Here is a 12,310-nt window from a genome sequence, read left to right as displayed (position 1 = left end):
GAAAGGGAATAAATAAAGAGACATGAGACTTACATTGGCACGGTCTCACGGCTGTATAACAAGGACACACAGCTTGTCTTCTTGTTATAAAGCGCCACATAAGACTCACATTGGCATGGTCTCAAGGCCATGCAGCAAGAACACAGACACACACAGACAGAAACAGTTTTAGTGGTTACAAATTCACTTGAATGGGAAGAAGACAATACACAAAGCTCGTATTCCTCTAGTAATAAAGGCTAAAGGGAGACTCACATCGGCATGGTCTCACAGCAATACAGCAAGGACACATAAAATACAAAATGCGTAGGTAACACTTTCACTTCCATAATGGGAAGAAAACAAAAAAACTGAAACAAATCTTGCTGCACTTGGTTTAAAAAAAAAAAATTAAAAAAAAAAAGAATCAACCTTACACTGTCAACTCTAATATGGTCTCACGGCCATGCAGAAGGACTCATAAAGAAGAAGAAAGAAGCCAAATCATTAAGATTGTCTACTTCTAACAAAAAAAATAACAAAAAAAACACGAGATTCGTGTCGGCATAGTCCGCATATAATTCACTTCCAAAATGTCTTCTGTAACAAAGAGCAACATGACAATCACATCGGCATGGTCTCACGGCCTGCTTTATTCGTCAACCACTTTGCAGTTGAGTAAATATTAGTTAGCCACAATTTGTAACACCTAAAGTGTAAACAGACATCACATCAAAGTGTGGTCATGACTTGCACAGTCTTCATTTGACTCCACATTAAAAGTAATAATAAAAAAAAAAGCCATTCCAGATACACCCGTCGGTGGCTCGCCAGATGCTTGACCTTCACCTGCCTCTTAGGTCTTTGCGCATCGTGTGCCGCCACCGCCATCTAATCCCGCTTCCTGCATTGGAAGCAGCTGCCTGGCTTCTGCCAGCTGGCATGCTGACGCCACTTGAAAGGAGAAAAATAAAATGACTTTTTTGGGAGGAACCCCCCCCCCCCCCCCTGCAAGCCTTACATGTGCTGAAGCAGCAGCTGGTGAGGTCACACTCTGTGACACTAGAAACTCTGTGATGGGAAAAGGGTAGATCCTATATTATGCATTATGAAACACACACACACAATTATCATTCTATCATATTTTTCTTTTCAATGTTATTTTTATCAATTATTGAGTGCCGTATAAATTAAAGCAACAATATGGATCTTTTAATTTTATGTAATTATTACTTTATATTATGTCATTATACTCTAGTAGTGCTGTCGTGTTCCAAACCCTGTCCTAGTTGGTCCGCCAACCTCACATCCTGCTGACTGCTTCTTCCTCCCTTATCTCGGCATACTGCGGGAGCTCGCTGATACTTCAATCGACAGTTTCTTGATACACTTTGGTGATGTCTGATCTACATGGAGGTACGAAGGAGACAAAATCAGCCCATGTGTCACTCTACCGTCTAGACGTGAATCCGGCTCACAACACATTTCCCCGTCTCTCGAGTCGATCTTTATTCTGCCCTCAGAACGAGGCTGGAATCACAATATGTGCCAGACTTGTGAGCAGACTTTTTTTAATAGAAACACCCCACACACACACCACCACCACCGGTCTACAGAGAGATGCTCCACATGTCAATTTGATGTGGATTTCCGACAGGTAGAAACCCTCCAAAAGCTCTATGCTATTTTAGTGGAGAAGAGGTATGAAATAAAGAGCTTTACGAGAGCGACTAAAGATTTGTATCAATGTTTCTTCATGTGAAGCAAGTCAGTCTGTATCTGTAATTGCACAAATGTCTTGAATTTCTTTCTTTTAACTCGGCCTGTGCCGCAGGGCTCTGGTTTTTGCCCCCTGTCATTTGAGCAGATCTCTCCAGTTAATTGAGCTGAAGGACAACTACCGGCAACTAGAGCAGCAGTCCTCCGACTGAGATTGCAAATTGTCAGATACTGACAGAGGCAAGGAGGATCCTCTGGCATTTAGCCGCAAAATCTATGCACCCACCAAAGATTTGTGTATTTTAGTCATGTTTACAGACTTAAATACGGTGTCCACCCCGGGTTAAACATCGTCCAAAAGATGAAGCGTGTGTGTGTGGCCATGTTTCAAGCATCTGTTTCTCACATAACCACACACACACACACAAGCAGATTAGAATGAAATGTCAGGCAAATACCAGAGCCTGAACTCTGCCCCGCATCCAGCGTGTGTGTTGCTATTGCACATAAATGATGGCATTTTAAGCATTTTAGATTACATGTGATGAAACACAAGTAGCAGTGAGGTGAAAATAAAAGGAGACTTCAATTTTTCACCGTCTGAACCCGTCAGTGACGGGAACAATGAGCGTTTGGCAAACCGTGTGTTCACTCTGATTGAGTGTCTCTTTGGAGCCTGTTCCAAGTGACTGCAAGTTAATTCTTCTTAAGTGAAATGAGTTGAGCCAGCAAGCTTCTAAAATCAATAGCGAAGTCTCAGACCACGCTCTCCACTGACACTTTCACCACAATTGAGAACACACACTCATGTCTAGTTCTATAAGAATCATTCATGGTGGAAATGAATGATCTTTTTTTTTTTACTATTGAATTTTCTAAGTCATTATTACTCTGCTTGCAAGTTCCTCAAGGAAACTCCTAACAAACTGTACATCCTATAACTTCTATACATTACATTCTTATCTTCTACAGCGTACCTCCGACTTCCTACCAGGATACTACCGACCTCCTACTGCCTACCAACTATCTTCTACTGCACATCCTAGTTTTTATTTCCTTCCCCTCCACCCCACCTCCTTCAGTTAATCACCCACTTCCTACCACCAACATTCACCCTCTACAAAATGTTTCTTATTTCCAGTCTGTAATAGCCTTCCTCCTACATCCTACTCCTGGCTACCATCCATCTCCGAGGAGTTGAACCAATTAGTCGACCTGCGTTTGAAGCTGACTAATCGGTAAACACGTGTTTTTTTGGCATCTTGTCTGTCATTCGACCAATTAACTCATTCGCTGCCATTGACGAATTTACTTGTCTTTTCACTGTCCAGCCGTTCATTCCCAGGATTTTTTTTTTTCCCAAAATTTTTCAAACGTTAGGGTAAAAGAGAGTCTGAAATTCCTTTCTACTTGGTTATGACATACTTAATGTGATTCTGATTCTGATATTTATGTTTATGAAGTTGATTGAAGGTGCTTTTTTTTTTAGTGTATGGTAAGGTACTATCTGCTTTTCCTTATCAATCCACAATATATGGGCCCAGTTTCCAAAAACCATGACATAAAACAAGAGCAATGATTTCAATCACAACCAACAAAATCTTCACCATTTACATGGACGTACTTTGTTGTTTGAAGCGATTCTAGATGAAAGAGGAGCTAACTACTTACCACCACTACCACTCCTACCACTTAATTCTTTCCTATACCAAAACCCCCTTCTAGCCATCCGACTACCACATTCTACTTCCTACATGCTACATCCTAACTTCCGATTCACCATCTCTCGCCTACTTCCCATTTCCTTCCGCGATCAATCTATTGCCTAGTCCCTATCGCCTTTATCAACCATCCTTTCCATCTCTCCATCAATTTCCTTCTCTCTCTCTCTCCCCTACAATGTCTTTCTCCTACATTAACAACTTTGTTCTCTGCTGAGAGGCCCGTGGGCGGCGGTGCGAACCCTCGTCGAGTTAGAGCGGCGCTTTTTCCTTGTTGCCGCGGCGACGCTCCCGCAACAACAACCACCTGAGAAGAGAAGAAATAGCCGTCCATCCATCTCTGTTTAACAGTGTGAAAGTCGGTAATCTGCCAGCCTGCGCGGAAACGAGGAAGAAGGGAGTAATAACAGCAATCAGGCGGCATTAGCGGAGCAGTAATTGGAGCCGTGAGGTATGACTCATTGGTGGAGTGCTGAGCTATAGGGCCCACTTGTCCTGTACAGAAAGCCGTCATTTGCCATCTTTGGATGCGTCTTGACATCCTGTGACTTCCTCCTCATCTTCCACTTCCAAACACACTCACAAGAATCGACACACGCAACTGGTTTGACAGCGGAAGCCACATTTACGTGTTTCAAACTGACACTGAACGCAACCTCTGCCTGCGAATGTCACACGCTGTGTCACGTTGCCTTCACATGGATAGAGTTAACGTCACTATTCGAGGCGATAGGGATCGAGGAGGCGACAACCGCGCTGCCTAAAAACGGTTGAGCACAGAGGGTACTCTGCGTAAATCTACATTTTACGTGTTTCAAAATGCCATGTTGTTGAAATAACGGTTTTCTGGCCACAATGTTATGTACACCTCCCCAAGTGAATCATGCTAAGATAAATGTTGATCCTCACTGCATAATGCTGACAGTTTTAAACCATCGGTGTATGCTGTACTCAGCTCTCCACAAATTTACTTGATCAAAAAACCTATTGTATTAATTGTATTAATTTTGTCATTTTTGTCCCTCAAATTGGTCAATTCAAATGTTTTAAAATGTATTCTCTGTTAATTTCTCTCGAAAAAATATCTGCTTAATTTATTGTAAATAATCATGTAAGCATATTGGTAAAATTAATAATAACTGTGTGTGTATGCATTTGTTTCGATTTTAGATCATTAATTCTAATTGATCATAAATAATCATGTACTATACAATAAAATGTGAAAATGAAATATTTCATCCATCCATTTTGTATAACGCATATCAGGGTTGCAGGTCAGCTGCGGCCTTTTCTAGCTGACTTTGGGCAAGGGGGTAATCACAGGAATACATTATTTTTTTCTTAAAATAAACAATTTTATGCACTGATTATAGGCACCATTACTTGTGTTAAAAGTTTGAGCTAGTTTCTCTCTTTCCGATTCATTTTTTTTACGTCACAAAAACCTGGCATTTGAACAGGAATATATACTGTATATACTGTATGTGGATAAATACATAAGCGTTAAAAGTATACATTTATTCCCTTCATTTAAATGAGTAAAAAAGCAACTTCCTTGTAATGAAAAAAGAAACCACATAACCTTGTAAGCCGCTAGCTTAATGCTATCACACAATTCAAAACACCATAGCCATGCTAACTAAATTAGCATCAACGGTGCAGTAATTATTTATTTCAATAGGGAAAGATGATTTAGGCACAAGTGATTTGAGTGGAACAAATTACACTCCCAAGGCAAGGCACCACTGTACTTTTTAAATAAGGTAAACAAACATTTTTTTTAATTATTATTAATCTTATTTATTTATTTATTTATTACATACTCTGTGTCTCCACAATGCTCAACTTCAAATTTTCATCACTCTTATGATCCAGTTCCTCCAGCTCTTCCCGTATTTGTACCCTGTGTTCTTCACATCGTCCTGTCTCTTCGGCTATCCTGGTCCGACACCCCGGCGGTCCGGTTCTCAGCCCCCTCAGTTTGTCGCCAGCCTTGGAAAAGTATTTCTTTAGCTCCTCCACGGGTCCCTCTTCGGAGAACAACTGCTCCACGTACGCCTGGGCGTACTGATCTGAGGTGATCAGGTCCAGGTTGAGAAAGGATGACGAAGCTGCAACATGGAGGTCAGCAAATGATGTTTAAGTGCTGTGAAAGCCCACTTGTCTGCTGACTAAAAGGGCTGCAGAGGAAAATGAAATCAAATCGAAAAGTGCAGTTGCGGTTCCAAGAAATGTTCATGATAATTCAGAGAAATAAAGTTTGGTGGAGGACGTTGGTGAACCAGAAAATAGCATGTTTTTATTCTTGCAATAACATGTAATATCTACACATATATAATATTTTCTTTATTTATATATATATATATATATATATATATATATATATATATATATGATATTTTCTTTATATATTTTGCCCTAATTACCTACGTTATTATTAACATTATCCTTATTAGTGGTTCCGCCCAGCAAACATTACCTATCTCAGCCTCCAGAGCGGCGAGAGCGACACTGACACTCTTTCCCGTCTCCATGTCGCTCACCGTCAGCCCCGTCATGGCTCCTTCGTCGCGCAGCTCACATGATAAGGCAGGCTGACCTCCTCGACATTTCATCACACACACAGTGTTGCACTTATAACACCTACAAAACGACATATTGGAACATGACAGAAAAGAAATGTGTAGTCCAGTGGTCCTTATTTTTTCTCCACCAAGTAACATGTCGAAAAAAAATTACTTGGCTGTTCATGTACCGCCATAACGACCAACATAAAGATACAGTGGCTTATTAGGCATCATTCCTAAAATGCTTATTTAATATTATTGTAAGAAAAGTATTTCTTAAGCATGAGTTTAAATATAAGAAAGTGAAAAAAAAACAGTACTTAAATAATGATTCAGTTCAAATGTTTTGTACGTAAACATTCAATAAGAATTACGGTACTCCTAAATATGTGAAACAAACCGTTCATAAACATTAAAAGCACATCTGAACTTTACTTTACAATTGTACTATGTTGTTATCCTTTCGGCTTTTCCCCTCAGGTGTCGCTACACTGGATTCAAAAAAGTTGAAACTGTAGTTCAACATATAATTCAGTGATTCTTTTGCGTACCACTAGAGGGAGCTCTTGTACCACTTTACACTTTCTATGAAAAGCCATTTGAGCATTTCTCTGATATCGTGCTAAGCCAAAGTGGCACAAGGACTTGGAAAACATCACTAGAAAGTATTCTATTGGTGAGCTGAATTGTCTCAAAGAGCATATTACTATATGGTCCGTGAGTTGGATGTCAAGGATATTAATAAATGATCAAACGGCTTTCCATAATAGTCTCGATTCAGCCGAGAATGGCAGTGATGACTTGCTTAATGGTTGTCTGACATTTAATTTAATTTAAAATAGATTTTTTTTACACAATCCCAGACACTTCCTGTCTCATTTAAAGGCAAACCAGACACTTTGTATTTGGAGCTCATCTTGCAGCAGACAGCGCTTAAGAACTTCTTTAGATGATTTATTTTTTCATATGTTGTTCATTCGAAATCTGACAGCACAGTCATCGGTATTTGTTTTTAATATGTGCGAAGGCTGCACACCGTGGGTTGTCTAAAACACCACACGAGTAACAGTGTGTATACTGGAATAAATAATAGCGCACCCGTCTCCAATAGCTGCTTATTTTGTCCTTTGACTGTGTGTCAATTCGGTGAGAGGCAGACATGCTATTAAGTGGCGTTAAAGTTTTTCTATCACCATCCATATTTTCCTGTCATCACAAAAACATCCTTTATGTATTGTCTATTAAGCTTCTGGTATTGTTGTTCTTACCATTGCTGGTATGACCTTTTCTTTATGTTGTTTTTTAGCATTATTGGTATGTGCTTGTTTTACCATTGCTGGTATGTATTATTATTAATCCAAGCTAACTGTTAACTGAATGAAAGAACGAAAGTATATTGCTCTTATTTTTATTCATATTTTGGTTATATATTGCAATACTGTGGTCAATTTTGCTTTAACTTTATGTTTATTGTTCTGGATGATGTTAAAAGACAGAAGGACGTATTTAAACTGTTAAAATATCAATGAGAAATAGGGGTGGGATTAAATAATTTTTTCTTCTTCCCACTCCTTTTCGAGTGTTAATGATTTGATTTGAATATCAAACCTGCATGGTTTCTGCTTTAAGTATTCCTCAAGTCTGGTTTTTTTTTTCTTTTGTATACAGGTCATTTATGTCTTATGATAAGCAATTCTGCTTGAAACAAATTTAAAAAAAAATGGAATGGAATGAATTTTCACACCGATAAGTGATTGGACTGAGATAAGTAATAATGCACCCGGCTCAATAGAGCGTCTTATTTTGTCCTCTGATTGAGTGCTAATTCATTGAGAAACAGACATGCTATCAAATGCTTTTAAAGGTCTCTGTCATGATCTTTTCATCTTCTCGTTAAAAAAAAAAAATGTCTATTGTTTTGCCACTAATGAGTGCTAAAAAGAGATGCTTCTTTTTGTCCTTCATTGCGCATACATTGTTGCCAAACAAGAAATGCTATTAAGTCCTGATAAAGGCTTCTGCCATCATGTATTTTCTTCCCTTCAAAGAAAACATCCACTATTTTCATTGGATGAAATGAGAAAAGTAATAGTACACCTGAGTCAAAGCTGCCACTTGTGTTCGTTAGAAATGAGAAAAGTCATATTACACCTGAGTCAAAGCTGCAACTTTTGTTCTTTAGATGAGTGCAAATTTGTTGAGAAACGGTCAAAGTCATGATCTGTGACTCCCTCTCTCACAGAAAAACATCCACCATTTTCATGCTGACAGGTATAGCAAATGAGAAAAGTAATAGCACACCTGTGTCAAAAGAGCTGCATATTTTGCCCTTAGATTGAATACAAATTCCTTGAGAAACAGAAATGCTATTAAGTGTCACTAAAGGTTTCTGTTGTGATCTTTTTTTTTTTCATATTCTGGCAGAAAAAACACTCACTATTTTCATACTGATAAGTGCATAAAGTGAGATAAGTAATGGCACACCGGTATCAGAGGAGCGCCGCATTTTGTCCTTTGATGTAATTTGTTGAAAAGTGCTGTTCAAGATTTCTGTCAAACAATCTTTTCATCTTGCAGAAAAACATTCACTCTTTTCTTTTCGTTCCCATAAGTGTATGGAAAGGTAATAGGATTCCCATCTCAAAAGAACTGCATAATTTGCACTTAGATATGGCAAATATGTTGAGAAACATACATTCTATTAAATGCTGTTAAAAGTCTCTGCCATGTCCTTGCAAATAACGTTGAATATTTTCATACCAATAAATGTTCAGACTGAGAAAAGTAATCGCAGGACTGTGTCAAAAGAGCTGCACATTTTGTCTTTGATTGAGTTTAAATTTGTAAAGAAACGGGCATGCTATCAAGTGCCAACTGCCAAAAAAGAAAGATTCGAAATTATACAACTTCAAACGAAGAAAATATGTGATTGTCACTGAAGCTGTGGCACATATATTGGTATGGTATTCTCCGGTTGTCTTACCTGTAAGCGGGTACGATCTGCGCCAGGTCCTCCTTGTACTGCTCCAGCACGGCCCTTGCTGACAGGGGCTCCTCCCGCCCCTCCAGGACAGCCAGATGAATCAACATTTGGGTATGGAATGCTGCTCCACTAGCCCAAAACCTAAAAGACCTAGAGGTCCAATATGTGTAAGTACAACAGGAACCAGTGATGGGAAGTATCAAAGTAAAAATCATTCTTGACTGTACTTAAGTAATAGTGTTTCTGGGTATTTTTTAGAGTTACTGCCTACATATGAAAACCGATTATTCGCACTTTCTACTTTGTCAAAATAGGCTTGTTGCTTTTTGTCAACCTCCTAGAGACTGATGAAAGTCAAGCGCTTAATGTAGTGGAATAGTTGACAGCTTGTCTCACTTTCTCCAAAAAGTTGTCTAAGATTAGCCTCAAGGCTAGATAGCGGTTAGCATGGTGTGAATCAGCTGCCAATTTGGTAATCAAGAGTAACATTTTTGACCTGCATGTATATTTAATATAATGCCACGGGAATTATTGACTCATATCCAAGTAAGATGTATATTTCATGAATCTGTGTTACTGAGTTCCAAACGAAACATTTAAAATGGAGACATGTACAGTACGTAACAAATGTCATCCAAGTTCTAAGCTTTCGAAACGGACTCGGCCAATGACTCCCGAATCACAACTTTGTTAATTTTGAGTAAAATGGAGTGTAGCCAATCAGTGAGGAACCAGGAAGCCGGTGTAAAGTCTTAATAGGATAATTACACCAGCCATTAGCTTGATTTGAGAACTCACCTCTAACTCCCTCAGTAGACTATAAAGTTTGCTTTCACACTGTCACCAGGATTTTTTTCCACACTCTTTTCCTTTTTATACATTGGGATTTTTAAGTAAATAATAGACCCAAGAACATCATTATTGTGTCCTCTTCCATGTTGCGTCTTGTGTTTCCTAGTTGTTGCTACGTTTCTTCTTCCTTTTTGTTTTATGTTTGATCACGGCAGATTTCTGTCTTGGAGGAGTTGAATCTACATCGGTGGTGGAACAGAATCTTTATGTATGAGGTGAGCTGTGTTTGGATTATCAGAGCACGCCGCACACATTACGATCAAAACTGTTAAATGTCAGATTATTTATGTTCATTTGTGGGGTCTCAAGGCCCTCCAAGTTCTTATGTAGTGGGGGTTGGGGACTCATGCTCGAAGCTGAACTCTGTCAGTGCACCATTTAAAAAAAAAAATCTAGAAAACTGAAATGGTAAAAAAAAGAGTTGAATGCTATATCCCAACAACTGAGTACTACAGAGTTCTCAGAGTTCCCATGTTTTCAGAGTCTGTACTTATTTACTTTAACTTAAAGGAAGGAGTTGAATCAGTACTTTTACTTATACCAGAGTCTTTTTTATCTGAACATTTACTTAAGTATATTGTGTGATACCATCATATTATTTTTTTTACATCGACTCACTGTGAGTCGCAGTCCCCGCCCACCAGGCAGATCTTCAGTTTGGTCAGTGAGAGGCTAAGCTGGGCCTCCATTCTCAGAGAGTCCTGGATGAGTCGTGTTTTATCAGCAAGGTTGATCCGGCAGCGTTTCAAGTACTCCTCCATGACTTCTTGGAGCTCCCGCACTCTCTGCTGAAGATTACGTTTCGTTTTAATTCCATCAAAAGAATTCCACGATCATATACAGTATGTTATAACGAGCATTAACCTGGCACGACGATGAACCAATCGCCTTCTTTTTCACCCCCGACGATGACACAACAAGCAGGTCCATTACCATGGTAACGGCCAGTCCAAGCAGCCCGGCCAGACGGGGCTCATCAGAGAATGATGATAGTCGTCCAATCAGATCCTTCAGGTAGGCAGGTGCCCTGCTGCCAATGTCACCCTGCAGCTAGGGCCATGCAAAAATGTTGATGGTATGATTCATTGACATGTTCAACAACAAGAAGATGGTAACAATTGATCAGGGAGCTGCAGCATTGTTTTTTTTACAGAGGGTAAATAATATATGCATGTGAATATTGTTATGTTGTCTGTCCATATGTGTCCATGCACTGTTTGTGTTGAAATTGCCGGTTCTTAATGGGTCATACAACACTTTTAATTAATGCTATTTTTGGTCGCACTTGTCCCATATTTTGAATAATTGTTACCTGCCAAACTGCTGCTTGGTGTGAAATTCCCTGCCGCCATCTAGCACTGACTCAAACTTATACTCGCAAGTCCAGACAAAAAAAAAAAAAAAATCCGCCCAGTGATGCTCGTATCTTGAAAAACTAGTAATTTGTGTCACTCATATGTCATGGTGTGAAAACAGTGGATGTTTTCATCAAGTTCAAAATATTGATCATGACCAACAAGATCAAGGGAAAAAAAATATCACTTATTTTGAGACGGGTGTGCTATAACTTTTCTCATCCCCAAAGGCTTAATGAAAATCTGTTTTCATCCTCTGCTGCACACAGCCACTTGGGTGAGATTTTTGCATGGAATTTGGGGATTGTTAATGATGTGCTGTAAATATTGTTCATATGATTGTTTATTGTGTTTTATAGTACAGTATATCTTTGATCTTTATGTTCAGCACTTTGTTACGATTCAAAAACTTACCAAAAACAGTTGAATTGGGTTTAGTATTTTTGCTTAATAGAAATGAATAGCATGTCCTCTACTTGACCAATTTGTACTCCGTAAAGGTGAGAATATGCAGTTTCTTTGAAACAGTTGTGCTATTACTTTTATCAGTCCAAACACCTAATACACAAAAATACTGGACTGGTTTACTGCAAATACATCAAAAACAAAACAGCAATTATGTCAAAGCATTTACGTACTAAATGTCACTGCACACAGACAGTCAGGGGAATATTTACATGTTTTTTTTTTGTTTTTGTTTTTTTAATGCTATGATGTAACATGGCATCAACCTGCAGCAGTTGCGCCTGGAGGCGGGTCCCAGGGTCTTCGTTGGCCAACAGCAGGGGGTGCACTACACTAAGGTTGGGTACAGCTCCGCCCTCTAGCATGGTCCGGTACAGAAGGTTACCAATGGCATGTTTCACCCCAGAGAGCTCCTCTTCCGATGACAGCAGCTGGCCCATGTTGATGTATTTAGCAGCTAAGATGCTAAGCTAACACTTCACAAAAGAATGTTGTATTACTGTCACATTTGAGCTCTTGTGTGTGTGTGCGCCTGTGTGTTTTTAGCCACTTCTTCACTTGCTGTCCCACTTCCTCTTCCTGCTGCAGTAGAGTTCTTCTAAGACAAGACTGGAGTAGTGGAATATAGCTGAGCTCTAAATGTAGACCTCCCCCTAGCCACGGGGAGCC

At 39.3% G+C, this 12,310-nt stretch overlaps 1 protein-coding gene across 2 annotated transcripts; it reads right to left on the bottom strand.

Moving 5' to 3' along the window:
- Positions 1–3,671: 3,671 nt before the first annotated feature.
- On the bottom strand, positions 3,672–12,304 carry LOC147139971 (uncharacterized). Of its 2 annotated transcripts, XM_086045397.1 has the most exons (7): positions 11,908–12,304; positions 10,686–10,871; positions 10,440–10,609; positions 8,970–9,119; positions 5,899–6,062; positions 5,266–5,530; positions 3,672–3,726 (listed from the first exon to the last, which is right to left on the bottom strand). In XM_086045397.1, the coding sequence occupies exons 1-7, from the start codon at positions 12,079–12,081 to the stop codon at positions 3,672–3,674; spliced, it is 1,164 nt and encodes a 387-aa protein (XP_085901523.1). In that variant the 5' UTR covers positions 12,082–12,304. The 2 variants fall into 2 exon arrangements, with proteins under 2 accessions (XP_085901523.1, XP_085901522.1); XM_086045396.1 differs by lacking the exon at positions 3,672–3,726 and having other exon boundaries at positions 5,235–5,530; positions 11,908–12,303.
- Positions 12,305–12,310: the final 6 nt, after the last annotated feature.

The sequence above is a fragment of the Filicampus tigris genome, chromosome 11 (assembly GCF_054856515.1).
Source record: "Filicampus tigris isolate MCC_2025a chromosome 11, RoL_Ftig_1.0, whole genome shotgun sequence".
Lineage (NCBI taxonomy): Eukaryota > Metazoa > Chordata > Actinopteri > Syngnathiformes > Syngnathidae > Filicampus > Filicampus tigris.
This window is presented reverse-complemented; position numbering and strand designations above follow the sequence as displayed.